At 40.9% G+C, this 26589-nt stretch overlaps 1 protein-coding gene across 1 annotated transcript in view; it reads left to right on the top strand.

Moving 5' to 3' along the window:
* Window positions 1-12412: 12412 nt before the first annotated feature.
* Window positions 12413-26589, top strand: part of LOC137369737 (cadherin-2-like) — a 192167-nt gene continuing 177990 nt past the window's right edge. Inside the window, exons 1-2 of the mRNA XM_068031127.1 lie at window positions 12413-12732; window positions 15596-15704. Coding sequence (XP_067887228.1) covers window positions 12685-12732; window positions 15596-15704 — 157 coding nt within the window. The 5' untranslated portion in view covers window positions 12413-12684. The remainder of the gene's footprint in view (window positions 12733-15595; window positions 15705-26589) is intronic.

Genomic DNA, 26589 nt, shown 5'->3' with positions numbered 1-26589 from the left:
TGTGTGAGTTGCTGCTGTATTATATATAGAGTGTGTGGGTTGCTGCTGTATTATATCTAGAGTATGTGAGTTGCTGCTGTATTATATCTAGAGTGTGTGAGTTGCTGCTGTATTATATCTAGAGTGTGTGAGTTGCTGCTGTATTATATCTGGAGTGTGTGAGTTGCTGCTGTATTATATCTAGAGTGTGTGAGTTGCTGCTGTATTATATCTAGAGTGTGTGAGTTGCTGCTGTATTATACACAGTGAGAGTGTGTGAGTTGCTGCTGTATTATACACAGTGTGTGAGTTGCTGCTGTTTTATACACAGAGTGTGTGAGTTGCTGCTGTATTATATATGGAGTGTGTGAGTTGCTGCTGTATTATATATGGAGTGTGTGAGTTGCTGCTGTATTATATATGGAGTGTGTGAGTTGCTGCTGTATTATATATAGAGTGTGTGAGTTGCTGCTGTATTATATAGAGTGTGTGAGTTGCTGCTGTATTATATAGAGTGTGAGAGTTGCTGCTGTATTATACACAGTGAGAGTGTGTGAGTTGCTGCTGTATTATACACAGTGTGAGTTGCTGCTGTATTATACACAGTGTGTGAGTTGCTGCTGTATTATATATAGAGTGTGTGAGTTGCTGCTGTATTATACACAGTGAGAGTGTGTGAGTTGCTGCTGTATTATACACAGTGAGAGTGTGTGAGTTGCTGCTGTATTATATCTAGAGTATGTGAGTTGCTGCTGTATTATATCGAGAGTGTGTGAGTTGCTGCTGTATTATATCTAGAGTGTGTGAGTTGCTGCTGTATTATATATAGAGTGTGTGGGTTGCTGCTGTATTATACACAGTGAGAGTGTGTGAGTTGCTGCTGTATTATATCTAGAGTGTGTGAGTTGCTGCTGTATTATATCTAGAGTGTGTGAGTTGCTGCTGTATTATACACAGTGAGAGTGTGTGAGTTGCTGCTGTATTATATCTAGAGTGTGTGAGTTGCTGCTGTATTCTCCAGAGTGTGTGAGTTGCTGCTGTATTCTCCAGAGTGTGTGAGTTGCTGCTGTATTATACAGAGTGTGTGAGTTGCTGCTGTATTATATCTAGAGTGTGTGAGTTGCTGCTGTATTATATCTAGAGTGTGTGAGTTGCTGCTGTATTATACACAGTGAGAATGTGTGAGTTGCTGCTGTATTATACAGTGAGAGTGTGAGAGTTGCTGCTGTATTATATATAGAGTGTGTGAGTTGCTGCTGTATTATACAGAGTGTGTGAGTTGCTGCTGTATTATACACAGTGAGAATGTGTGAGTTGCTGCTGTATTATACACAGTGAGAGTGTGAGAGTTGCTGCTGTATTATATATAGAGTGTGTGAGTTGCTGCTGTATTATACAGAGTGTGTGAGTTGCTGCTGTATTATACACAGTGAGAATGTGTGAGTTGCTGCTGTATTATACACAGTGAGAGTGTGTGAGTTGCTGCTGTATTATACAGAGTGTTTGAGTTGCTGCTGTATTATACAGAGTCTGTGAGTTGCTGCTGTATTATACAGAGTGTGTGAGTTGCTGCTGTATTATACACAGTGAGAATGTGTGAGTTGCTGCTGTATTATACACAGTGAGAGTGTGTGAGTTGCTGCTGTATTATATCTAGAGTGTGTGAGTTGCTGCTGTATTATATCTAGAGTGTGTGAGTTGCTGCTGTATTATATCTAGAGTGTGTGAGTTGCTGCTGTATTATATCTAGAGTGTGTGAGTTGCTGCTGTATTATATCTAGAGTGTGTGAGTTGCTGCTGTATTATACACAGTGAGAGTGTGAGAGTTGCTGCTGTATTATATATAGAGTGTGTGAGTTGCTGCTGTATTATACAGAGTCTGTGAGTTGCTGCTGTATTATACAGAGTGTGTGAGTTGCTGCTGTATTATACAGAGTGTGTGAGTTGCTGCTGTATTATACAGAGTGTGTGAGTTGCTGCTGTATTATACAGAGTGTGTGAGTTGCTGCTGTATTATACAGAGTGTGTGAGTTGCTGCTGTTTTACGCACAGAGTGTGAGTTGCTGTTGTATTATATATAGTGTGTGAGTTGCTGTTGTATTATATATAGTGTGTGAGTTGCTGTTGTATTATGTATAGTGTGTGACTTGCTGTTGTATTATATATAGTGTGTGAGTTGCTGTTGTATTATATATCGAGTGTGAGTTGCTGTTGTATTATATATCGAGTGTGTGAGTTGCTGTTGTATTATACATCGAGTGTGTGAGTTGCTGTTGTATTATATATAGAGTGTGTGAGTTGCTGCTGTATTATATATAGAGTGTGAGTTGCTGCTGTATTATACACAGTGAGTGTGTGTTGCTGCTGTATTATACACAGTGAGAGTGTGTGAGTTGCTGTATTATACACAGTGAGAGTGTGTGAGTTGCTGCTGTATTATACACAGTGAGAGTGTGAGTTGCTGCTGTATTATACACAGTGAGAGTCTGTGAGTTGCAGCTGAATTATACACAGTGTGAGTTGCTGCTGTATTATATCTAGAGTGTGTGAGTTGCTGCTGTATTATACAGAGTGTTTGAGTTGCTGCTGTATTATACAGAGTGTTTGAGTTGCTGCTGTATTATACAGAGTGTGTGAGTTGCTGCTGTATTATACAGAGTGTGTGAGTTGCTGCTGTATTATACAGTGTGAGTTGCTGCTGTATTATACAGTGTGAGTTGCTGCTGTATTATACAGTGTGAGTTGCTGCTGTATTATACAGTGTGAGTTGCTGCTGTATTATACAGTGTGAGTTGCTGCTGTATTATACAGTGTGAGTTGCTGCTGTATTATACAGTGTGAGTTGCTGCTGTATTATACAGTGTGAGTTGCTGCTGTATTATACACAGGGAGAGTGTGTGAGTTGCTGTTGTATTATACACAATGAGAGTGTGTGAGTTGCAGCTGTATTATACACAGTGAGAGTGTGTGAGTTGCTGCTGTATTATACACAGTGAGAGTGTGTGAGTTGCTGCTGTATTATACACAGTGAGAGTGTGAGTTGCTGCTGTATTATACACAGTGAGAGTGTGTGAGTTGCTGCTGTATTTTGCACAGAGTGAGAGTGTGTGAGTTGCTGCTGTATTATATATAGTGTGTGAGTTGCTGTTGTATTATCTAGAGTGTGTGAGTTGCTGTTGTATTATATCTAGAGTGTGAGTTGCTGCTGTATTATATATAGAGTGTGTGAGTTGCTGTTGTATTATACACAGTGAGAGTGTGTGAGTTGCTGCAGAATTATACAGAGTGTGTGAGTTGCTGCTGTATTATACACAGTGAGAGTGTGTGAGTTGCTGCTGTATTATATCTAGAGTGTGAGTTGCTGCTGTATTATATATAGAGTGTGTGAGTTGCTGTTGTATTATACACAGTGAGAGTGTGTGAGTTGCTGCAGAATTATACAGAGTGTGTGAGTTGCTGCTGTATTATACACAGTGAGAGTGTGTGAGTTGCTGCTGTATTATACACAGACTGAGAGTGTGTGAGTTGCTGCTGTATTATGCACAGAGTGTGTGAGTTGCTGCTGTATTATGCACAGAGTGTGTGAGTTGCTGTTGTACTATATATAGTGTGTGAGTTGCTGTTGTATTATATATAGTGTGTGAGTTGCTGTTGTATAATATATAGTGTGTGAGTTGCTGTTGTATAATATATAGTGTGTGAGTTGCTGTTGTATTATATAGAGAGTATGTGAGTTGCTGTTGTATTATATATCGAGCGTGTGAGTTGCTGTTGTATTATATATAGAGTATGTGAGTTGCTGCTGTATTATATATAGAGTGTGTGAGTTGCTGCTGTATTATATATAGAGTGTGAGTTGCTGCTGTGTTATACACAGTGAGTGTGTGTTGCTGCTGTATTATACACAGTGAGAGTGTGTGAGTTGCTGTATTATACACAGTGAGAGTGTGAGTTGCTGCTGTATTATACACAGTGAGAGTGTGAGTTGCTGCTGTATTATACACAGTGAGAGTCTGTGAGTTGCAGCTGAATTATACACAGTGTGAGTTGCTGCTGTATTATATCTAGAGTGTGTGAGTTGCTGCTGTATTATACAGAGTGTGTGAGTTGCTGCTGTATTATACAGAGTGTGTGAGTTGCTGCTGTATTATACAGAGTGTGTGAGTTGCTGCTGTATTATACAGAGTGTGTGAGTTGCTGCTGTATTATACAGAGTGTGTGAGTTGCTGCTGTATTATACAGTGTGAGTTGCTGCTGTATTATACAGTGTGAGTTGCTGCTGTATTATACAGTGTGAGTTGCTGCTGTATTATACACAGTGAGAGTGTGTGAGTTGCTGTTGTATTATACACAATGAGAGTGTGAGTTGCAGCTGTATTATACACAGTGAGAGTGTGTGAGTTGCTGCTGTATTATACACAGTGAGAGTGTGTGAGTTGCTGCTGTATTATACACAGTGAGAGTGTGAGTTGCAGCTGTATTATACACAGTGAGAGTGTGTGAGTTGCTGCTGTATTATACACAGTGAGAGTGTGTGAGTTGCTGCTGTATTATACACAGTGAGAGTGTGTGAGTTGCTGCTGTATTATACACAGTGAGAGTGTGAGTTGCTGCTGTATTATACACAGTGAGAGTGTGTGAGTTGCTGCTGTATTTTGCACAGAGTGAGAGTGTGTGAGTTGCTGCTGTATTTTGCACAGAGTGAGAGTGTGTGAGTTGCTGCTGTATTATATATAGTGTGTGAGTTGCTGCTGTATTATATATAGTGTGTGAGTTGCTGTTGTATTATATATAGTGTGTGAGTTGCTGTTGTATTATCTAGAGTGTGTGAGTTGCTGCTGTATTATATCTCGAGTGTGTGAGTTGCTGCTGTATTATATCTAGAGTGTGTGAGTTGCTGCTGTATTATATCTAGAGTGTGTGAGTTGCTGCTGTATTATATCTAGAGTGTGAGTTGCTGCTGTATTATACACAGTGAGAGTGTGTGAGTTGCTGCAGAATTATACAGAGTGTGTGAGTTGCTGCTGTATTATACACAGTGAGAGTGTGTGAGTTGCTGCTGTATTATACACAGTGAGTGTGTGAGGTGCTGCTGTATTATACACAGTGAGAGTGTGTGAGTTGCTGCTGTATTATATCTAGAGTGTGTGAGTTGCTGCTGTATTATACACAGTGAGTGTATGAGTTGCTGCTGTATTATACACAGTGAGAGTGTGTGAGGTGCTGCTGTATTATACAGAGTGTGTGAGTTGCTGCTGTATTATACACAGTGAGAGTGTGTGAGTTGCTGCTGTATTATACACAGTGAGAGTGTGTGAGTTGCTGCTGTATTATACACAGACTGAGAGTGTGTGAGTTGCTGCTGTATTATGCACAGAGTGTGTGAGTTGCTGCTGTATTATGCACAGAGTGTGTGAGTTGCTGTTGTACTATATATAGTGTGTGAGTTGCTGTTGTATTATATATAGTGTGTGAGTTGCTGTTGTATTATATATAGTGTGTGAGTTGCTGTTGTATAATATATAGTGTGTGAGTTGCTGTTGTATTATATAGAGAGCGTGTGAGTTGCTGTTGTATTATATATAGAGCGTGTGAGTTGCTGTTGTATTATATATCGAGCGTGTGAGTTGCTGTTGTATTATATATAGAGTGTGTGAGTTGCTGCTGTATTATATATAGAGTATGTGAGTTGCTGCTGTATTATATATAGAGTGTGAGTTGCTGCTGTATTATACACAGTGAGAGTGTGTGAGTTGCTGCTGTATTATACACAGTGAGAGTGTGTGAGTTGCTGCTGTATTATACAGAGTGTGTGAGTTGCTGCTGTATTATACAGTGTGAGTTGCTGTTGTATTATACACAGTGAGAGTGTGAGTTGCTGCTGTATTATACAGTGTGAGTTGCTGCTGTATTATACACAGTGAGAGTGTGTGAGTTGCTGCTGTATTATACACAGTGAGAGTGTGAGTTGCTGTTGTATTATACACAGTGAGAGTGTGTGAGTTGCTGCTGTATTATACACAGTGAGATTGTGTGAGTTGCTGCTGTATTATACACAGTGAGAGTGTGTGAGTTGCTGCTGTATTATACACAGTGAGAGTGTGTGAGTTGCTGCTGTATTATACACAGTGAGAGTGTGAGTTGCTGCTGTATTATACACAGTGAGAGTGTGTGAGTTGCTGCTGTATTATACACAGTGAGAGTGTGTGAGTTGCTGCTGTATTATATCTAGAGTGTGTGAGTTGCTGCTGTATTATATCTAGAGTGTGTGAGTTGCTGCTGTATTATACACAGTGTGTGAGTTGCTGCTGTATTATATCTAGAGTGTGTGAGTTGCTGCTGTATTATATCTAGAGTGTGTGAGTTGCTGCTGTTTTATATCTAGAGTGTGTGAGTTGCTGCTGTATTATACACAGTGTGTGAGTTGCTGCTGTATTATATCTAGAGTGTGTGAGTTGCTGCTGTATTATATATAGAGTGTGTGAGTTGCTGCTGTATTATATATAGAGTGTGAGTTGCTGCTGTATTATACACAGTGAGAGTGTGTGAGTTGCTGCTGTATTATATCTAGAGTGTGTGAGTTGCTGCTGTATTATACACAGTGAGAGTGTGTGAGTTGCTGCTGTATTATATCTAGAGTGTGTGAGTTGCTGCTGTATTATATATAGAGTGTGTGAGTTGCTGCTGTATTATACACAGTGAGAGTGTGTGAGTTGCTGCTGTATTATATCTAGAGTGTGTGAGTTGCTGCTGTATTATACACAGTGTGTGAGTTGCTGCTGTATTATATCTAGAGTGTGTGAGTTGCTGCTGTATTATATATAGAGTGTGTGAGTTGCTGCTGTATTATATCTGGAGTGTGTGAGTTGCTGCTGTATTATATCTGGAGTGTGTGAGTTGCTGCTGTATTATATATAGAGTGTGTGAGTTGCTGCTGTATTATATCTAGTGTGTGAGTTGCTGCTGTATTATACACAGTGAGAGTGTGTGAGTTGCTGTATTATACACAGTGAGAGTGTGTGAGTTGCTGCTGTATTATACACAGAGAGTGTGTGAGTTGCTGCTGTATTATACACAGTGAGAGTGTGTGAGTTGCTGCTGTATTATACACAGTGAGAGTGTGTGAGTTGCTGCTGTATTATACACAGTGAGAGTGTGTGAGTTGCTGCTGTATTATACACAGTGAGAGTGTGTGAGTTGCTGCTGTATTATACACAGTGAGAGTGTGTGAGTTGCTGCTGTATTATACACAGTGAGAGTGTGTGAGTTGCTGCTGTATTATATCTAGAGTGTGTGAGTTGCTGCTGTATTATATCTGGAGTGTGTGAGTTGCTGCTGTATTATATCTAGAGTGTGTGAGTTGCTGCTGTATTATATCTGGAGTGTGTGAGTTGCTGCTGTATTATATCTAGAGTGTGTGAGTTGCTGCTGTATTATATCTAGTGTGTGAGTTGCTGCTGTATTATACACAGTGAGAGTGTGTGAGTTGCTGTATTATACACAGTGAGAGTGTGTGAGTTGCTGCTGTATTATACACAGTGAGAGTGTGAGTTGCTGCTGTATTATACACAGTGAGAGTCTGTGAGTTGCAGCTGAATTATACACAGTGTGAGTTGCTGCTGTATTATACAGAGTGTGTGAGTTGCTGCTGTATTATACAGAGTGTGTGAGTTGCTGCTGTATTATACAGAGTGTGTGAGTTGCTGCTGTATTATACAGAGTGCGTGAGTTGCTGCTGTATTATACAGTGTGAGTTGCTGCTGTATTATACACAGTGAGAGTGTGTGAGTTGCAGCTGTATTATACACAGTGAGAGTGTGTGAGTTGCTGCTGTATTATATCTAGAGTGAGTTGCTGCTGTATTATACACAGTGAGTGTGTGAGGTGCTGCTGTATTATACACAGTGAGAGTGTGTGAGTTGCTGCAGAATTATACACAGTGAGAGTGTGTGAGTTGCTGCTGTATTATACACAGTGAGAGTGTGTGAGTTGCTGCTGTATTATACACAGTGAGAGTGTGTGAGTTGCTGCTGTATTATACACAGTGAGAGTGTGTGAGTTGCTGCTGTATTATACACAGTGAAAGTGTGTGAGTTGCTGCTGTATTATACACAGAGTGAGAGTGTGTGAGTTGCTGCTGTATTATACACAGTGAGAGTGTGTGAGTTGCTGCTGTATTATACACTGAGAGTGTGTGAGTTGCTGCTGTATTATACACAGTGAAAGTGTGTGAGTTGCTGCTGTATTATATATAGTGTGTGAGTTGCTGTTGTATTATCTCGAGTGTGTGAGTTGCTGCTGTATTATACACAGTGAGAGTGTGTGAGTTGCTGCTGTATTATATCTAGAGTGAGTTGCTGCTGTATTATACACAGTGAGTGTGTGAGGTGCTGCTGTATTATACACAGTGAGAGTGTGTGAGTTGCTGCAGAATTATACACAGTGAGAGTGTGTGAGTTGCTGCTGTATTATACACAGTGAAAGTGTGTGAGTTGCTGCTGTATTATACACAGTGAGAGTGTGTGAGTTGCTGCTGTATTATACACAGTGAGAGTGTGTGAGTTGCTGCTGTATTATACACAGTGAAAGTGTGTGAGTTGCTGCTGTATTATACACAGAGTGAGAGTGTGTGAGTTGCTGCTGTATTATGCACAGAGTGTGTGAGTTGCTGCTGTATTATGCACAGAGTGTGTGAGTTGCTGCTGTATTATGCACAGAGTGTGTGAGTTGCTGTTGTACTATATATAGTGTGTGAGTTGCTGTTGTACTATATATAGTGTGTGAGTTGCTGTTGTATTATATATAGTGTGTGAGTTGCTGTTGTATAATATATAGTGTGTGAGTTGCTGTTGTATAATATATAGTGTGTGAGTTGCTGTTGTATTATATATAGAGCGTGTGAGTTGCTGTTGTATTATATATAGAGTATGTGAGTTGCTGCTGTATTATATATAGAGCGTGTGAGCTGCTGTTGTATTATATATCGAGCGTGTGAGTTGCTGCTGTATTATATATAGAGTATGTGAGTTGCTGCTGTATTATATATAGAGTGTGTGAGTTGCTGCTGTATTATACACAGTGAGAGTGTGTGAGTTGCTGCTGTATTATACACAGTGAGAGTGTGTGAGTTGCTGCTGTATTATATCTAGAGTGTGTGAGTTGCTGCTGTATTATACAGAGTGTGTGAGTTGCTGCTGTATTATACAGTGTGAGTTGCTGTTGTATTATACACAGTGAGAGTGTGTGAGTTGCTGCTGTATTATACAGTGTGAGTTGCTGCTGTATTATACACAGTGAGAGTGTGTGAGTTGCTGCTGTATTATACACAGTGAGAGTGTGAGTTGCTGTTGTATTATACACAGTGAGAGTGTGTGAGTTGCTGCTGTATTATACACAGTGAGAGTGTGTGAGTTGCTGCTGTATTATACACAGTGAGAGTGTGTGAGTTGCTGCTGTATTATACACAGTGAGAGTGTGAGTTGCTGCTGTATTATACACAGTGAGAGTGTGTGAGTTGCTGCTGTATTATACACAGAGTGAGAGTGTGTGAGTTGCTGCTGTATTATGCACAGAATGTGTGAGTTGCTGTTGTATTATATATAGTGTGTGAGTTGCTGTTATTATATATAGTGTGTGAGTTGCTGTTATTATATATAGTGTGTGAGTTGCTGCTGTATTATATCTAGAGTGTGTGAGTTGCTGCTGTATTATATCTAGAGTGTGTGAGTTGCTGCTGTGTTATATCTAGAGTGTGTGAGTTGCTGCTGTATTATATCTAGAGTGTGTGAGTTGCTGCTGTATTATATATAGAGTGTGTGAGTTGCTGCTGTATTATATATAGAGTGTGTGAGTTGCTGCTGTATTATATATAGAGTGTGTGAGTTGCTGCTGTATTATATATAGAGTGTGTGAGTTGCTGCTGTATTATATCTGGAGTGTGTGAGTTGCTGCTGTATTATATCTGGCGTGTGTGAGTTGCTGCTGTATTATACACAGTGAGAGTGTGTGAGTTGCTGCTGTATTATACACAGTGAGAGTGTGTGAGTTGCTGCTGTATTATACACAGTGAGAGTGTGTGAGTTGCTGCTGTATTATATCTAGAGTGTGTGAGTTGCTGCTGTATTATATCTGGAGTGTGTGAGTTGCTGCTGTATTATATCTAGAGTGTGTGAGTTGCTGCTGTATTATACACAGTGAGAGTGTGTGAGTTGCTGCTGTATTATGTAGAGTGTGTGACTTGCTGCTGTATTATGTAGAGTGTGTGAGTTGCTGCTGTATTATACACAGTGAGAGTGTGTGAGTTGCTGCTGTATTATATATAGAGTGTGTGAGTTGCTGCTGTATTATATATGGAGTGTGTGAGTTGCTGCTGTATTTTATAGAGTGTGTGAGTTGCTGCTGTATTTTATAGAGTGTGTGAGTTGCTGCTGTATTTTATAGAGTGTGTGAGTTGCTGCTGTATTTTATAGAGTGTGTGAGTTGCTGCTGTATTTTATAGAGTGTGTGAGTTGCTGCTGTATTTTATAGAGTGTGTGAGTTGCTGCTGTATTTTATAGAGTGTGTGAGTTGCTGCTGTATTTTATAGAGTGTGTGAGTTGCTGCTGTATTATACACAGTGAGAGTGTGAGTTGCTGCTGTATTATACACAGTGAGAGTGTGTGAGTTGCTGCTGTATTATACACAGTGAGAGTGTGTGAGTTGCTGCTGTATTATATATAGAGTGTGTGAGTTGCTGCTGTATTATATATAGAGTGTGTGAGTTGCTGCTGTATTATATATAGAGTGTGTGGGTTGCTGCTGTATTATATCTAGAGTGTGTGAGTTGCTGCTGTATTATATCTAGAGTGTGTGAGTTGCTGCTGTATTATATATAGAGTGTGTGGGTTGCTGCTGTATTATACACAGTGAGAGTGTGTGAGTTGCTGCTGTATTATATCCAGAGTGTGAGTTGCTGCTGTATTATATATAAAGTGTGAGTTGCTGCTGTATTATATCTAGAGTGTGTGAGTTGCTGCTGTATTATACACAGTGAGAGTGTGTGAGTTGCTGCTGTATTATATCTAGAGTGTGTGAGTTGCTGCTGTATTATACACAGTGAGAGTGTGTGAGTTGCTGCTGTATTATATCTAGAGTGTGTGAGTTGCTGCTGTATTATATCGAGAGTGTGTGGGTTGCTGCTGTATTATATCGAGTGTGTGGGTTGCTGCTGTATTATATCGAGTGTGTGAGTTGCTGCTGTATTATATCTAGAGTGTGTGAGTTGCTGCTGTATTATATATAGAGTGTGTGAGTTGCTGCTGTATTATATCCAGAGTGTGAGTTGCTGCTGTATTATATCCAGAGTGTGAGTTGCTGCTGTATTATATATAAAGTGTGAGTTGCTGCTGTATTATATCTAGAGTGTGTGAGTTGCTGCTGTATTATACACAGTGAGAGTGTGTGAGTTGCTGCTGTATTATACACAGTGAGAGTGTGTGAGTTGCTGCTGTATTATATCTAGAGTGTGTGAGTTGCTGCTGTATTATATCTAGAGTGTGTGAGTTGCTGCTGTATTATATATAGAGTGTGGGTTGCTGCTGTATTATACACAGTGAGAGTGTGTGAGTTGCTGCTGTATTATACACAGTGAGAGTGTGTGAGTTGCTGCTGTATTATATATGGAGTGTGTGAGTTGCTGCTGTATTATATATGGAGTGTGTGAGTTGCTGCTGTATTATACACTGAGAGTGTGTGAGTTGCTGCTGTATTATACACAGTGAGAGTGTGTGAGTTGCTGCTGTATTATATCTAGAGTGTGTGAGTTGCTGCTGTATTATATCCAGAGAGTGAGTTGCTGCTGTATTATATCTAGAGTATGTGAGTTGCTGCTGTATTATATCTAGAGTGTGTGAGTTGCTGCTGTATTATATATAGAGTGTGTGAGTTGCTGCTGTATTATATCTAGAGTGTGTGAGTTGCTGCTGTATTATATCCAGAGAGTGAGTTGCTGCTGTATTATATCTAGAGTATGTGAGTTGCTCCTGTATTATATCTAGAGTGTGTGAGTTGCTGCTGTATTATATATAGAGTGTGAGTTGCTGCTGTATTATACACAGTGAGAGTGTGTGAGTTGCTGCTGTATTATATATAGAGTGTGTGAGTTGCTGCTGTATTATATCTAGAGTGTGAGTTGCTGCTGTATTATATCTAGAGTGTGTGAGTTGCTGCTGTATTATATCTAGAGTGTGTGAGTTGCTGCTGTATTATATATGGAGTGTGTGAGTTGCTGCTGTATTATATCTAGAGTGTGTGAGTTGCTGCTGTATTATATCTAGAGTGTGTGAGTTGCTGCTGTATTATATCTAGAGTGTGTGAGTTGCTGCTGTATTATACACAGTGAGAGTGTGTGAGTTGCTGCTGTATTATACACAGTGAGAGTGTGTGAGTTGCTGCTGTATTATACACACAGAGAGAGGGAGCTGTGCGGTATTAAAGCTGCTCTTGTGAGTCTCACATCTTCCGCAGCGCAGTCCGGGTGCAGGTTGTTGGCGGCAGCGGAGGGTAAGACCTGGGAACTGGCCGAGATAGAGGGTTGAGTCTTGATCCGGATACCGACGAATAGGGAGCGACTGAGCCGAGTGAAAGCGAAGCCCCGGCCGCCTCTGCAGCACTTTCCTCCGGTTTCAGGGCGGGAGCAGCGGCGGCGGCGGCGCGGATTCTTCCCCCATGTTCGGTGTCGGGGCGGCGACGCTGCTGCTGGTGTCGGTGCTGAGGGTGAGTCGCTGTTTCTCCCGGTCCGGGGATTGGGGTTTATTGTAACCTCGGGAGGAGCTGCACCGTTAGCGCCACAGAGAGAGAGCAAGCTGGAGAGGCAGAGGACATAGATACTGAGCTAGCGGGGCATATAGCATAGATACTGTGATAGAGAGAGTGGGAGAATCCCAGAGAGGGACAGAGAGATAAACACTGAGACAGAAGGGCAGAAACACAGTCCCAGAGAGAGAGAGAGGGACACAGAGCCTAGACACAGAGAGAGACAGGGTCCCAGAGATCGTGTGATATAAAGCATAGACACAGAGAGACTAGGACAGAGACAGAAAGGGACAGGGAGAGAGAGACAGAGCTTAGGCATTATGATAGGAAGAGACAGAAACTGGCAAGAGATAGACATAGAGACTCAAAGCTTAAACACTGGAACAAGAGGGAGAAGGGGAGAGACAGGTGCAGAGAGAGAGACAAAGGGAGACACAGACCGAGAGAAGGAGAGCGAAACTGGATAGAGATCCAGAGGAGGAGACAGAGAGACATACACTAGAGCCAGAGAAAGAGAGACCGAGAGAGTGGTTTGAGGCACAAACATATCGGGAGAGAGAGTTAAACACCAAACAGTGAGAAACCTTTCTGAGAGTGATTTTCTGATGGTGATTTGAGAGGAGCCGCTTTTTATTAATCTTTCCTCCATCAAGAAATGAGAGTCATTCATTCTTTCTGCACTCTCTCTCCTCCACCCTCACCATGTGTCTGTGTTTAACAGCGGTTTGCTACATTGCATAAGATCCTTTCTATGCATTTTTAAATAAATGTTAATTTAAACTTTTTAAAAAAAAATTAAAGTCCTATGAATAGGGAAGTTTGCATTGCAGAAGATCCTATTATTTGGAAAGATGATGCAGGTTTAGAAGTATTTGTGGAGAGGTGTATTGTTTTTAACATGCGGCGTAGACTTGTCTGTGGATGATTGGAGCAGACCCTCCTCTGGATAGTACTTGCCCCGCACCGACCCAGTGCCAGCACCTTCCAGCTGCTTTGTTTTAAATCTATTCTTTGTTACTTTTAGTCGGTGCTTCTTTGAATTTTGCAATCTTGAATAAGGAATGCATTCGAGTTTTATTTTCCAGCGGGTTGCATTGAGCAGGAAAAAGATACATTTAGAGGATTTCCACTGTCTTTCCAAATTGTGGACGCTTCCCTCCAGTTAAGCAAGGGCAGCTTCGCACACAGATATTTTAAACACATGCTCTGCGAAATAATGTTTGCATTTAGAACATCGGCGTTTTCCCATTAACTGCCCATTTTGTCGATTTAAATCACAATAGAGCCTTTTCTTTAGTGAGCCTTTTCATTCAGGTTGGGCAGTATCATCTCAATAGAAACTGGGCTAAAATGCAAAAAAAAAACTTCTTTGACTACTGATACAGATAGCTGGTACTTTGTTCAGTGTGAGCAAGGTCGATTCTGTGGCTGCACTCCAGGAACCTGCTTTGTTTAAGATGAGCAAACCTGAATTCAGCAGGCAACTCCATGTTTTAAGATTTAAATTCCCAGTATAGCAGCTTCCTATTGTCAAAATCATTGGTGTTCCAGTTTTGGTCTGTATTTTCAGTCTGATTTAGAACTAGTCAATTTTTTTTAATGGCCTGTAATGATACATGGGAGTAAAATGGTTGTGGCTACAATTTAGTTACTTGCAGGAGTTTAACTCCATAAATGGGAGCTGGACTTGCATAATTGGTTCTTGGGATCTCAGCATTATTTGGCTAAAGTTTATTGATGAGGTGGATTTAAAATGTAATTAAATTTTCCACCCCAAGTGGTGTAATTTGGTCTTTATCTCCAGCAGCTTACCAAACTAATAAAAGAATTGTTTGAAATACTGCATTGTAATCAAAGTCCTTTTAAGCATGAAATCAGTTAAAGGCATTGTTCAATTCAAATTACATGATCGGAGATGCATCATGCTTACGACTGCATTGTTTCCACCCTTTGACTGTCCAAAGTAAAACTTCAGCCTGACAGCCGTTTGCTTCAGTTGTTTAAGATCATTGGTACCCAAATGGTAAATGATTGGACACACCTGACAGCCTACTTACTCCCCCACCTGATTTCTGAGAGTTATTTCCTATGGCAGTGGGAGCTCCCTAAAAGCAATGTTGGTTTAATTAACATAAAAGATAGTTTGGGTCCACCTCCTTTTTTAAGTGTTTTATTTCAGCTGTATAAGGCAAATTTGAAGATTTTTTTTTAAGAGAGATACAGCACTGAAACAGGCCCTTCGGCCCACCGAGTCTGTGCTGACCAACAACCACCCATTTATACTAACCCTACAGTAATCCCATATTCCCTATCACCTCCCTACACTAGGGGCAATTTACAACAGCCAATTTACCTATCACCTGCAAGTCTTTTTTGGATGTGGGAGGAAACCGGAGCACCCGGCGAAAACCCACGCAGACACAGGGAGAACTTGCAAACTCCGCACAGGCAGTATACGGTAATTGGCGAAAGGACCAGAGGCCAGTTGAGAATGTTTTTTTGCAGCAAGTTGTGATCCAGAATGTACTGCCTGAAGGGGCATTGGAAGCAGATTAACCGATAACTTGCAAAGAGAATTGGATAAATACTTGAAAAGGAGAAATTTACAGTGCTATAGGGAAAGAGTGGGGCTAATTGGACAGTTCTTTCAAAGAGCTGCACAGGCACAAAGGGCCGATTGGCACCCTTCTGCAATTCTATAATTATTTGATATCAAGCGCTTCTTTCAGACCAGAGGGAACCACAACAGAAAAGGATTCATTTGTATTTGAAATATATTTTGCATTATTATTTGAAGTCGCTTTTTTTTTTGTTTTTTTTTAAGGTACCAATAGAAGCAACTGGCCTTGCATCATGCGCACCTGGATTTACAGAAGATATTTACAATGCAGTGGTTTCACGGAGCATCCATGAAGGGCAGCCTCTTTTCCATGGTAATTCATCATTGCATTATTGCTCTTTGCAAAGTACAGTTGGATGTTGCTTGTGTTAAATTAGACTGGGGGCCAGGCAAGACCTTCCAGCAGTAAGTAGCACAGTAGCTTCAAGCTAAAGAGCAGAAGAATGCAAATATTTCCCTTGAAAAATCATCATTTTTTCCAGAATCAAAACCTGTGCTGGACTTTGCTTTTGTACATTTTTTTTTTAAAAAGAAGTGCAATGGTTAATGCTATTTTAAGCGACTGAAACACTTGACTTCTAACCAGAAGGTTCCAGGCTGTCTCTGATTTGAACTTTGCCTCACGTTTGACACTTACTTGGCCTTGATGCTACACTGAAGTGACTCTTTTTTTTCCAGAGAAAACTGCATTGGCAAGGGCTGTTTTAACCAGATTGTTCTCTTCATCTTTCAAGATGAAGCTCTGTTGTTCAGAATGCAGTCATTAAAGGAGTAATGCAGGATGTGTGCGAATATTCTGTTTTATCTGACATCTTTTTAAGTCATTTAGTTCCTTGCTTCCGGTTATGCAATTCAGAAGTCAACATTTCTGAGAGGCAGCAGTAAAAATCGTAAAATAATTAGGTTTAGAGTGCAAAAAAGCAGAGTCGTAGAATCATAGAAAGTTTAAGGCACAGAAAGAGGCCACTTGGCCCATCATGTCTGTGCTGGCCGAAAAACGATGCACTTATTCTCCTCCCACCTTCCAGCATTTGGTCCGTAGCCCTGCAGATTATGGCACTTGAGGTACGTATCCAGACTCCTTTTGAATGAATTGAGGGTTTCTGCCTCAACTACCCTTTCAGGCACCCTCTGTACCCTAACCAATGAGTTGTACAGTTCCAGCATAACCTCCCCGTTCTTCTGTTCTATACCTCGGCTAGTAGTCGTGGTACCAGGGATCATGAGATTCAGTTCATTGGAGAGACTAGAGATGCTAGGATTGTTCTTGGAGAAGACTAAGGAAGAATTTAATAAAGGTGTTCAAAATCACGAATGGTTTTCATTTAAAAAAAAAATAGAGACTAACTGGCAGGATGGTCAGTAGCCAGACAACACAGATTTAAGGTAATTGACAGAAAAAACAGTGAATAGGAAAAAATTTACAGTGCTCTGGAAGTTGGGGGAAGGGAAGAGCAGGGTGTGAGACTAATTGGATAGTATATCTCGATCTGTGCTGTCTGATTCTATGATTTGATGTTGAACTGACCAGTTTGTTGCACAGTGTAGAAGGATGTTAACAGTATAACTTTATTCAGTTGATCATATACCATTTGCATTGTGACTAATTTGTGTTTTCTCAATGTGTAGTTGAAGAGCAAAACTAGAGGCTATCAGCATAAATTAGTCACCAATAAATCAAATGAGGAATTCATAAACTTCTTGTCCCAGAGAGTTGTGAGAATGTGGAACTCTCTTCCACAGGGAGTGGTTGAGGCGAACGATGTAGAAGCATTTAAGGGGAGGCTGGCTAAGCATCTGAGGAAGAAGGGAATAGAGGGTTATACTAATGGTGAGCTATAAAAAGACAGGAGGAGGCTTGAGAGAAGTATGAATGCTGGGCTGGACTTGTTGGGCTGAATGACCTGTTTCTGTGCTGGATAATCTATGCTAGGACACTGACTTGCATCCAGTTAGCAATCGGGTATGTTCGTTATTGAGTTACAAGGTCAAAAGGTAATTCTGAAATTAGTTTTAAATATTGACCATGGAGGTGTGGTCCACCACTGTAATGCAAAGTAGATTTCCAAATAAAAGGAACTTTTGTTTGAGCAGTGCAGTTGAGAAGGTTACAAATACTGAGTAAGCATTAACATAGATGAGAAGAATTGGGCAATGGTTTAGTGTGACCTTGATACTAACGCTAGGATCTGAAATGTTGAAACCATGTGTTAGAGATGTTGGTATTGTATGCAGCATGTGTGGTAGAATCTTAAAGACAGACGTCATCTTTCTACTGAATTCTTTCACTATTTCACTTGTCTTTAAAATCTAATATGTCCGCTGCCAACTGTGCTGCAGTCTGAGCTCTTGCCTTGGATTTTATAGTAGTGTGATTCTGAGCGCACTGAGTGGCACTAACATTGGAATAAAAGTTCTGGTCTTCTCCCCTTCCAAATGCCATTGTAGTCCTTTGTAAAATTGAGGGAGTTGTAGCTCGTAGGATCATTATAACAGAGAATGAGGCCATTCAGCCCATCGCACCTGTGCCAGCACATTGTTTCCTTTTGAACCAATTAAAATGTAGTGTGTGTTCTACAAGAGTATTCAGTTTTGCTCAAGAATAAATCTTTTGTACAAGTGGGAAGAACATTCTAACATGGTCTAGCTATCAGCTGCCTTGGCCATAAGCTCTGGAATTCTCTCCCTTTCTCTCCACCTCTCCCTCTCAGGTTTTAAAGGAATATCTTCAAAGCAATCTCTGGCCAAGCTTTTGGCCATCTGCCCTCATATTCCTTATGTGGCTTGGTGTCAGATTTTGTTTGATCACTCCCTGTGTCTGAAGTATTCTCTCAATGGCACTGTATAAATGCAATGTTCATATTTAATTTTATTTCTAATATTCAGATGAAATAGTTTAGTTTGACAGTTTCCAGCCCAGGAACTTTCTTTTTTTAAGTACAAGACCTTGAACACAAATATGCTCGCAAGTCTGACCTTTTTTATGTAGGTTGGTTCAAATCTCAACTGAATGCAAGACTGTTTTGTTTTTTAAGCCAGTTAATAGAAATAGTCTTTCAGATGAATCATGCATACAAATGTGTTCTGACTTTAACTATGCAGGCAGCTGCTGCCTAACTACTATTTCAAAGCTTTCACATTAAAGATTGGTCATTCATTAATCGGATTCTTGCCTTTAAACACTGACCAGTCTAGATGAAAAGTGGTAATGGCTAGAGATAAGGTACCATGCAGAAAATGCTTGAGTGAGTCACAGGAATTTAAATTGGAGAATAAAGGTATTTAATTTTGACTTAATGTGGTTCCACAGCTTCTGTTATCCGCAAGGCCAAGTAATTAATCCTTAGTACAATGTTGGCATAAAAATATATTAATTTGGACTACAGCTATTGTGGCTAGATAAGGTTTCAAAGTACAAGTATCTGAAGTTTAAGGGCTTCATGGCTATTCTGGTAGCCAACGCAACTGGTTACAGGAGGTTTAGATTTATACTTCGGAAGTTAACTATTAAAATTTTGAATTTTGGCATGGTCCCTCAACTTAAAGTAAAACATCTTCCATTCCAATCTGTAGACATGTGATAACGATGTCTATCTTGACACAAACTTTTTTTTTCCAAGCTGGCGATCGGACATCAGAAAAAGCTAGAACCATGATTTTTTTTTTTGTTGTGCCTAAAGTAAGGGTTGAAAGTTCGAGATAAAATAAAAGGAGGTGACGACATTGCTGCAAGTTAAACCTGGATGTTCTGAGTTAAAATAAAAGAAAAATACTGCAGATGTTCCAAATCTGAAATAAAAACAAAGTGCTGGAAATACTGCACAGGCTTGGCAGCATCTGTGGAGAGAGAAGCAGAGTTAATTTTTTTTTTAATTTCCAAAATATACTTTATTCATAAAAATCTGTAAAAATTACATTGCCAAACAGTTTCCAAACAGCACCAAAAAATACAAACATTGCAAGAGAGATCAGTTTCCTTCAATACTATCATGAGTTTCTTCCCAGCCCTTCCGTTTCACAATTGTCATGTCAATTACAGTTTTACATTTACAGCAATTGAGAATATTAACGATACAGTTCGAGGGGTTTCCCATTGATCCAGCCCCTCAGTCCAGCTTGGTGGGGGAACCTTACACTGTGGTCTTTCCCCATTGAGCCTTTGCTGCGGCTGCCCCAAGCTTTAGTGCGTCCCTCAGCACGTAGTCCTGGACCTTGGAATGTGCCAGCCTGCAACATTGGGTGGTGGACAACTCTTTGCGCTGGAAGACCAAACAGATTGGCTCTTTTGCCTATGCTGAGGGGTGACCTGATAAAGATCTTTAAAATGATGCAGTAGTTCGATAGGGTAGATGTAGAGAAGCTGTTTCCACTTTTGGGGGAGACCAAAACTAGGGGCCATCGATTTTATATGATGGTAATAAATCCAATAGTTAATTCAGGAGAAACGTCTTTACCCAAAGAGTAGTCAGTATGTGGAATTCACTATCACATGGGTGGTTGATGTTCGGCACAGACTCGGGCTGAAGGGCCTGTTTCAGTGCTGTATCTCTAATCTAATCTAAAAAACATATGCTTGAGGCATGGATATATTTAAGGGGAATCTAGATAAATACAGGAGGGCAAAAGGGTGAAATAGAGAAGTGGGCAGAGGCTCATGTGGAGCTTAAATGGCCTGTTTCTCTGCTTTTCATTCTATGTAGAAAGCACCAATTTGCTCTACTGTTCCAAGTAATCAGCTGTAATTTTTGTAATATTGTGGAATATATAAATTTATCCATCTCAAAAACTGCAGTTTACTTTTAGACAAAGTAAAATATTTAAGAATCTGTTACTTTTCCAGAAACTCCAAATCTTGTGCGTAACATTTGTAGAGATGTTACACAACAAAGTAAGATACCGCATTGCTTGAAAAGCTTATAAGTTTTTCACTACTTACTAGATCCTGTTTCCTTTGAAAATGGGACTGATTGGATAGCTCTACCAAACAGCCAGCACAGGCTCTTGAATTCCCTCCCTGAACCTCTGTGTCTCTACCTCATTATTTAGGTGCTCTTTTTGACCAAGCTTTTTGGTCAACTGTGCCAGTGTTTCCTGATGTGGCTCAGTGTTAAATTATGTCCAATGACACTCCTGTGAAGCACTTTGGGACCTTTTTTATATTAAAGATGCCATATAAATGCAAGTTGTTGGTACATCATTAGAGTGCTGGCTTGAGATTTGGTTTCAATAGTGCATTGGTACCAATATACTGAATGAGCCTAATACTGTTTAACTATGTTGAGTGATGTATACTTAAAAATATTAAAAGGCCGCAGTCATATGAAGGGTTCAGATGGGAAACTGACCGTAAAGCTTGTGATTCAAAGCTATCAAAGACTAGATCGTTCCCTAATTAGTGTGTTTCATCTGAGACTAAGTATATTTGTAGATAAAATGACTGATCGGAATTCTTATCCATGCTGTGCTATTGATCTGTTACAAGTTTTGAATTTAATGATTTTTAAACCTTTTTTGCTTTTAAAGTCATTATTAAAATATTACATGTGCCCTTTCAAAATTGGGCTAATCCTTTTTGGGATTTTGAAAGGTGAAAGGCATCCTGAGAAAGAAGGCTATATAGATTCACTTTGGACAGACTTGATGTAGGTGTAAAGAATACCACAGGAAGGAAGATGAGAACGTAATTGATTTAGACCGCAAATTGATGCTTGCAGTAAGCAAAATGGCTTAAAATAACTTCCTGGCTTTAAAGTCTTGAGCAATATCTGCACTTGGGAACTAATCACAAGGCTGGGTGATGATTAATGTGCATTTGTTGTCCGAGACCCTTTATCTGCTTATATTTAATGTGTGTATGTGCGTGCGTGTGAGAGAGACATGGTGTGAAGGTGAATATTGACTCTGCTTGGTTTGTTGGACTGAAACCCTGATTTCATTCAGCGGTTTAGATCTGCTGACTAAAAACTGCTTTGTGTTTGTAAAGGGAAGGTGCAATATGCGGACAGTACTGTTTCACTGAATTGACTGAGTTGTGGTTCATGGATTGACAAGTAATCTGGGTGTGTTTTTATTTGTGATTGATCAATATATCCAGGGTCTTTGTTTTGGGGGCTGATCGATGCAATGTAATGAAGTCTCTGCTCCAATTCAAATCCAAACATTGTTACGTGGTGTGGGGGGGGGGGGGGGTGGGGAGTTTGGAGAGGATTTGAAGGTTGTTCACTTGTTTTTTTTGTTCTCTCCTTGTCCAGCAGATCATTCAGAATTAAACACTGGTAACGCAGACAGCTGCTGCTTTATTTTTTTGAAAGTCACCTATTTTGGAGATATGCCCTTGTAGAGTGAAGGCAATGGTGGTGATTGGGCAGCCGACAGAGAGAGATGCACTGCAGTGTTTGTCTCTGCTCGGCAGAATGTGAAGCTTCAGACAGAGTGATGTTTTCCTCCAACCACTACCCCCCCCACCCACCTGTATCTATGGAACAACTAGCCTGGAATGTAATGCTGATAAGTGTTCACATTCTGAAAGGCTTGTTTGTCTTAAACCGTTTTATCTTGGCCTTGAAAGGGGTTGCTAAGTTTGCAGTGAGCAGTTGATTGTGCCGCTCTGCAGCGGACAGGATAGAATGATGCAGAACAGAAGGAGGCCATTTGGTCCATCAATTCCATGCCAGCTCTTTGCAAGAGCTATCCAATTAGTCTCACTCAGCCTTGCTCTTTGCCCATAACCCTGCATATTTTTCCTTTTTCAAAGGGGAATTGCCTAAATACTTGAAAGTTACCACTGAATCTGCTTCCACCACCCTTTCAGGCAGTGCATTCCTAATCCTATCAATCTGAGTTTAATAAGTATATATTTTTTAAAAATCTCATCTCCTCCCCCTCTGCTTTTGCCAATTACTTTTATATCTCTGTCCTCTGGTTACCGACCCATGTGCCACTGGAAATAATTTCTCCTTATTTGCTCTGTCAAAACACTTCACTTAAACCTCCACTTAACCTTCTCTGCTCTAAGGAGAGCATTCCCAGCTTCTCTAGCCTCCCCGCATAACCAAATCTTTTGTCTTTTCAAAATGTGTTAAATATGAATACAATATATGTGCACAATTCCACTAGTAGGTGAGGTGGTAAACACAAAGAAGCCCTTGTTAGTGCTATTTCACGTGTGAGATTATCTTTTCAGAATTGGATGAGTAACATTAGTATTTCCAGAGGAGTCTCCATGGATTTTCTACGTGTCCTTGACTCCCAATTAGTCCATTAACTGGAATGTACTGCAATAACTGTAAGCAGTCTGACTGCAGTGTATATGCCAAGTGCAAACTAACACACAAAGCTGGTCCAGATAGCTGTTGGTTTGACCACTCCATTGTGGTGTTCAGGAGTTGCTGGGAGTGTTATTTTTTTTTTTACAAGGAAAAATCCAACAGGAGCTCGGGGAAGTTCTCGGTGAGGAAGGCACAGTTTGTTTGACCGTTAAGTAGAGTGGGGAAAATCTGGCCCTTGGCGTTAAGCTTTTTTTTTTCTCCCCTCCCTCCTAAGTACAAGGTTCCCTAAGGATTGTAATAAAGGCTTAGAGGCATGGTGGAAAAAAAACACACACTAGGCTCTGAGCTTCAACACAAAAGGGGAGTGTGTTGAGTGGAAGTCAGCTGATTGGGGGGAAAGAAAAGCTTTGAAATAAGCCTGTTGAGATAATGCTTTTCTGTACTTTCCTAAAATCCGTCTAAAGGTCCATTCTCCCTACCATGTCTAATATGGAATTCCAACAGGCTTTTGTGCAGCTTTTTGAGACATAGAACAGCATTTGACTGTTTTTAAACTCTTGCAAGGAAGGCAAACATGTTGGGAAATAAAATGTTATTGGTCTAGGCCTCCTAGCAGTTATGGTGATGGTAGTGTAGTGATTGTGACTGGGGGTTGTTAATCCAAAGCCTGCATTAATCATCCAGAGACTTTGAATCTCTCTGTGCCAGTTTGAGAATCTGAATTATGTACTTTACAAAAAATAAAATCTGCAAATGATACCATCAGTAAAAATGACCATGAAATTGTTAGTTTAAATAACCTGGCTGGGGTCTTTTTGTTAGGGAAGGAAACCTGTGTCCTTACCTGGTCTGGGCCTATATGTGACTCCAGGCCCAGATCAATGTGGTTAACTGTGGGTTAACTGCTGTCCTTCGTGCCCTAGTAATGCCACTGCCAAGTCATTGAAGCAGGCTCGGGAGTGGCTCCAGTGTCGCTTTCTCTGTGCAGCTAAAGATGAGCAACAAATGTCGGCCTTGATAGTGGTGCCTGCAACTTGAATGAAAAGACATATGATATTCCATAGTTTTTCCCCCCCCCCCACCCCCGATGCTGAAACTAAACCGTACAGGCCAGGAAAGTTCAAGTTGTGGGATACAGAAGAGGAGAGAGGGGGAAGGAAGTTATCGCTGGTGTTTGGAGGCTGGATTCTGGGGATGTAATGGCATGAGTCTGCCCCAGGTTCCTAGGCCCTGTTCACGGTCAAATTTTGTTTGACGATGCTCCTGTGAAGCACATTGGGATGTTTCACCACACTGAAGGCAGTATTAACAATGAGATATTGTGCACAGCTCACTCGCTCATGTACTGTATAGATGGCCACTGAGGAATGCCTGGCATCCTTGGAGATGTAGCCCAGCACGAATCAGCACTTCCGGGTGATGGGAGACATCAGGAATGGGCTTCCAGATAAAGCAGCGAAAGGGATGTTTTTTTTTCAAATCCATACCTATCAAAAGATCTTTGACGTTTTCAGTGTCTTGAGCTAGCTTGTCTCATTGTTTACCTCTTATGTTTTTAACTATATTTGCTGAAAATGGATTGAAACTAGGGTCATGCGAGCGAAGGGCTTGAATTGATCTGGGATTCTCTAGTTGCTTCCCTTTGGAGGTACTTAAGTTTTTTTTTTACAAGACTGACCTATCCATTGGCTTCTTTGATTTTTTTTTTTTACTTTTCCAGTCGTATTGTAGCTTAACAGGACCGGAAACAAACCTGCAGCAGAATAATTTTTATTCTCATCCTGTGACATGATTTGCTTCACAGCTAAATCCCGTTCCCCATGAGTCTGCCAATTAAATTATAATAAAACTGATATTCCCATCCTTGCATTCAAATCCTTCCATGGGCTTGTGTTTCCCTATCTCTATAACCTTCAGCCCCACAACGTTCCATGATCTCTGCCCTCCTCCAATTCATGCCTCTTGAGTGTGCCGGTTTAATCACTCCACCGTTGGCGGCCATACCTTCAGGTGCCTGGGCCCTAACCTCTAGAATTCCCTTCCTACGCTTTCCATCTCTACCCTACTTTAAGACGCTCTTTAAAACTTACCTCTTTGACTAAGCCTTTGTCTTAATATCTCTGTGCTTCAGTGTCAGATAGTATCTGATTGCATTCCCTGTGAAGCACCTGGGATATCGCTACTCTGTTAAAGGTGCTATATAAATGCAAGTTGGTGTCAGTCACAAAATCATGCTTAGTTGGAGGATCCCTATTGGTTGGAAATGGAACCTCCTTCCTTTACCCTTGCCTATTCTCTGCGAACCTTGCAAGAAGTTTCAGAAAGATTTGGGGCTTGCCTCCAGTTTCAGCTAAAACTTATCTGTATTTTTCTCTTGTTCGATGTAAGTGAAACTCCACCCCCTTTTGCGCCCCCCCCCCCCTGTTTTTTTTGTGTGCAAGTGTGCTACCTCCATTTGTCCTTGTGTTAGGTGGGGAGGGGGTTGGGGTGACGTGCAGCTCCTGAATCCTGACTGTGGTCCTGCAAAAACCAGGCAACGTGGTCCTGTTGGAGCTCAACTGTTTTCCTGCTTTGAACTTATGTTTTGTTAACCTGGAGGCTTTAGAAAGCTTTTCCTTTCATGCTGGGACCTCATGGGTGGATAAATCAGATTTCAAAACTGCGTTCATATCAGCGACTTAGAATGGATATAATTTGATGAGAACATCAATTCAAATGATGTAATCTGGACTGAGAGTCTGCTGTAGAAGTTGGTGTGGCGGGCAAAGATAAAAAGTTAAGACACACCTGGTGCAAGGTTTCCTCCTGCTAACAGCTATCCCGTATTACCACAGCTGGAAAACTTGTGGGGAACCTGCGTGGCCAGTGTTGGGCTCTGATACGATGATGCCTCCACAATGGACACTGGCATGTAGGCCTGCCATTTGGCTGCACTACCAGGGAGTCATTTGAAGCCTTTGTCAGCTGTGGCTCGGCGGGTAGCACTCTTGCCTCTGTCAGAAGGTTGTGGGTCCAAGTCCCTCTGACTTGAGCACAGAACTCTAGGCAGGTACTCCAGCGCTGTTGAGGGAGAGCTGCACTGTCGGAAGTGCTGTCTTTTGGATGTGACATTAAAGTCAGACCCCCATCTCCTGTCCAATGGCACTATTTCAGAGAAGACTAGTTGGGGAGGGAGAGTTGCAGGGGCAGGAGTTCTCCCTAGTGTCCTGGCCAATATTTGTCTTTCCATTAGTATCACCAAAGCACATTATCTGGTTACCATCACGATGCTGTTTTTGGAAGCTTGGTGTGTGAAAATTGACAGTGGCATTTCCTACATTACATCATTTTTCTACACTTTTTTTAAATACGTCATTGGCTGTAAAGTGCTTTGGGATATCCTGAGATTGTGAAAGACACTATATAAATGGAAGTCTCTGGGTTTGTATCTGAGAGCCTTCCTCTATTGCTGCACTCACATGCAGAGTTGCTGAGTAGATACTGTGAAGGATATTGAATAAGTCTGGAGAGATTGGAGAAGCTTTCGAGCAGAGAGGGTTCAAGGGAGATTTAATGGAGGTGTTCAAAATCATGATGGGAACAGGAGAAGGCTGCTTAATGCCTTGAGCCTCTTTCACCATTGACAGATCATGGCTAGTCTGTGACCGAGCTCCATATACCCACCTTTGCCCCATATCTCTTAATTTTTGGTTCACAGAAATCTACCAATCTCCGCTTTTAAAATTTAACAAATGACCCAGCAACAACTTCTGTTAAAACTTTGCTGCCCTTTTGTGTGTCGAAGTGTTAATTTCCCTCCTGAAAGCATATAATTAGAACCAGACGTTTTCCCCTTAGTCCTAGACTACCCAACTAGTGGAAATAATTTCTATCTATTCTGTCCCCTTTAATATCTTAAACTCCGATCAAATCACCCATTAACCTACTAAA

Source organism: Heterodontus francisci, chromosome 5, assembly GCF_036365525.1.
Source record: "Heterodontus francisci isolate sHetFra1 chromosome 5, sHetFra1.hap1, whole genome shotgun sequence".
NCBI lineage: Eukaryota > Metazoa > Chordata > Chondrichthyes > Heterodontiformes > Heterodontidae > Heterodontus > Heterodontus francisci.
The sequence above is the reverse complement of the archived record's forward strand: the minus strand, read 5'-3'. Positions and strand labels throughout refer to the sequence as shown.